General features: G+C 43.8%; 1 protein-coding gene across 1 annotated transcript; it reads right to left on the reverse strand.

Annotated features, from left to right (window-relative positions):
* Positions 1–730: 730 nt before the first annotated feature.
* On the reverse strand, positions 731–1672 carry LOC115286878 (olfactory receptor 10K1). The gene has a single exon (XM_029933209.1). It carries the CDS (start codon positions 1670–1672, stop codon positions 731–733), a length of 942 nt encoding a protein of 313 aa, XP_029789069.1.
* Between the last annotated feature and the right edge of the window lie 509 nt (positions 1673–2181).

The following is a 2181-nucleotide window of genomic DNA, read 5'->3' on the forward strand; positions in this document are numbered from 1 at the left end:
ACAATAGCAACTCAATAAATCCTTCTTTAAGGAACAGAGGAATACCCATTCTTTTGCATATGCAGTTCTCTTTTTTTCAAATACAATTTATTCTCAAATTGGTCTCCATACAACACCCACTGCTCATCCCAACAAGTGCCCTCCTCAATGCCGATCACACACTTTCCCCTCTCCCCCATCCACCCTCAATTTGTTCTCAGTATTTAACAGTCTCTGATGGTTTGCCTCTCTCCCTCTCTGTAACTTTTTTTCCTCCTTCCCCTTGTGCATGGACTTCTGTGAGGTTTCTCCAGATTCACATATCAGTGAAAATATATGGTATCTGAGAAAAACTCTTTTTAAACTTCAACTTATGTAATGCTAAAAGAATCTTTCAGAAATGTCAATAAAATGCAAAAAACTAAATGAATAGAAAAAATACACCTCTGAATGAGAAAACTGGAAACTAAGCTTAAAGATAATGAGAGATTCCCAGAGTAGCAAGTAACCAAAACTTGGACTATAAAATGAAAATTTTACTGAAAACAAAAACACAGTTAAAAATATTAGAAAACCAACAAATGGAAAATTACTCAAAAATTATCAAAATGTTAATACAAACTTATTACAAGCTGATGGATAAAGTAACTAGAACTCTAAAGTAGGAAATGGTATACTGTTTATAAAAGAAAAGGTGCACAAAAGGCATACAATTCACTGAATAGTTAAAATTTAATTTTAATGAAATAATTTAGTTAAGAGGATATGAAGTCTGGATCATTACCCTTCGAAGGGCTGACTTGAACTCCTGATTTCTCAGACTATAAATCATTGGATTGAACAATGGGGTCAGGATGGTGTAGGACACAGATATGAGGGTGTCTTGACTTGAGGAGTAGTTGGACTTGGGCCTTAAGTAGATGAAAGAGGCACAGCCATAATGAACGGTCACCACAATCAGATGGGAGGCACAGGTGGAGAAGGCCTTGTACCTGCCAGTGGATGATGGGATCTTCAAAACGGCCAAAATGATACGAATGTAGGAGATCAGGATAAGTAGCAGAGGGATGACCAAGACAAACACCCCAATCATGAATATGACCAACTGACTGAGACGTGAGTGATGAGATGCCACCTTGAGGACAGGGGCGATGTCACAGAAGAAGTGGTGGAGCTGGTTGGAGGAGCGGAAGGGCAGGTGGAATACCAGGGAGGTGACAATCTGTGCAACAGTGAAGCCACAGGCACAGGCAGCAGCCACGAGTCCCACACACACCCTGGGGCCCATGAGCTCCGTGTAGCGCAGAGGGTTACAGATGGCCACGTAGCGGTCATACCCCATGGCTGCCAGCAGGAAGGAGTGAGAGCAGCCGAGGAAGAGGAAGGTGAACATCTGGATGGCACAGCCCAGGAAGGAGATGGTCTTCTTCTGGGCCAGCAAGTCAACCAGCATCTTGGGTACAATGACGAAGGTGTAGCAGGTCTCAGAGCAGGAGAGGACGGCAAGGAAGAAGTACATGGGGGTGTGAAGGGCTCTGTCTAGCACGATGGTGGAGATGATGATGGCATTGGTGCCCAGAGTGAAGAGGTAGAGGGGCAGGAAGACAACAAAGAGCAGCCGCTGCAGCCCGGCCAGAGAAGAGAAGCCGAGGAAGATGAACTCCCTCACCAGGGTCTCATTGCCTCGCTCCATGGGTAGCACATCCAGAAGGGAGAGTCAAGGACAGTGATGGAGGCCAGGACCCCGGAAATGTATGGAAAACTCAGCACAAAATCTGCAGGCGACAAGAACGGCCTTCCTCCTCAGAAAGGTCTGCTAAGAAAAGAATTAAGGCTAAATATACAACAGAAGAACTGATGGTCAATTAGGAGGTGTTCTTTAAGACTAAGACCCTGTTATCTCTCTAGCCAGGATTAAGGGACTGTCTCTTTCCCTTTGTGTCTTACTAGGGATTATCGTGTTTGTCTTGCTCTCTACAAGCCCAAAGAAACTAGCTCTCCACAAACACAAACTGTGTTTAACTTCAGGCATCTGAACTAGGAATGAAGGAATGAGTGCTGTTTGGCTCAGCATACGAACCTCAGTTTATCTAACCATAAAATGGGAAGTGAGAGGAAGAATTAGATGATGTCCAGCAATTGTCTGAGGGGAATTGTGTTTGTTGATGACTTATTATATGCTGCGATACATGGTAAGCACAC

Source organism: Suricata suricatta, chromosome 3, assembly GCF_006229205.1.
Source record: "Suricata suricatta isolate VVHF042 chromosome 3, meerkat_22Aug2017_6uvM2_HiC, whole genome shotgun sequence".
Lineage (NCBI taxonomy): Eukaryota > Metazoa > Chordata > Mammalia > Carnivora > Herpestidae > Suricata > Suricata suricatta.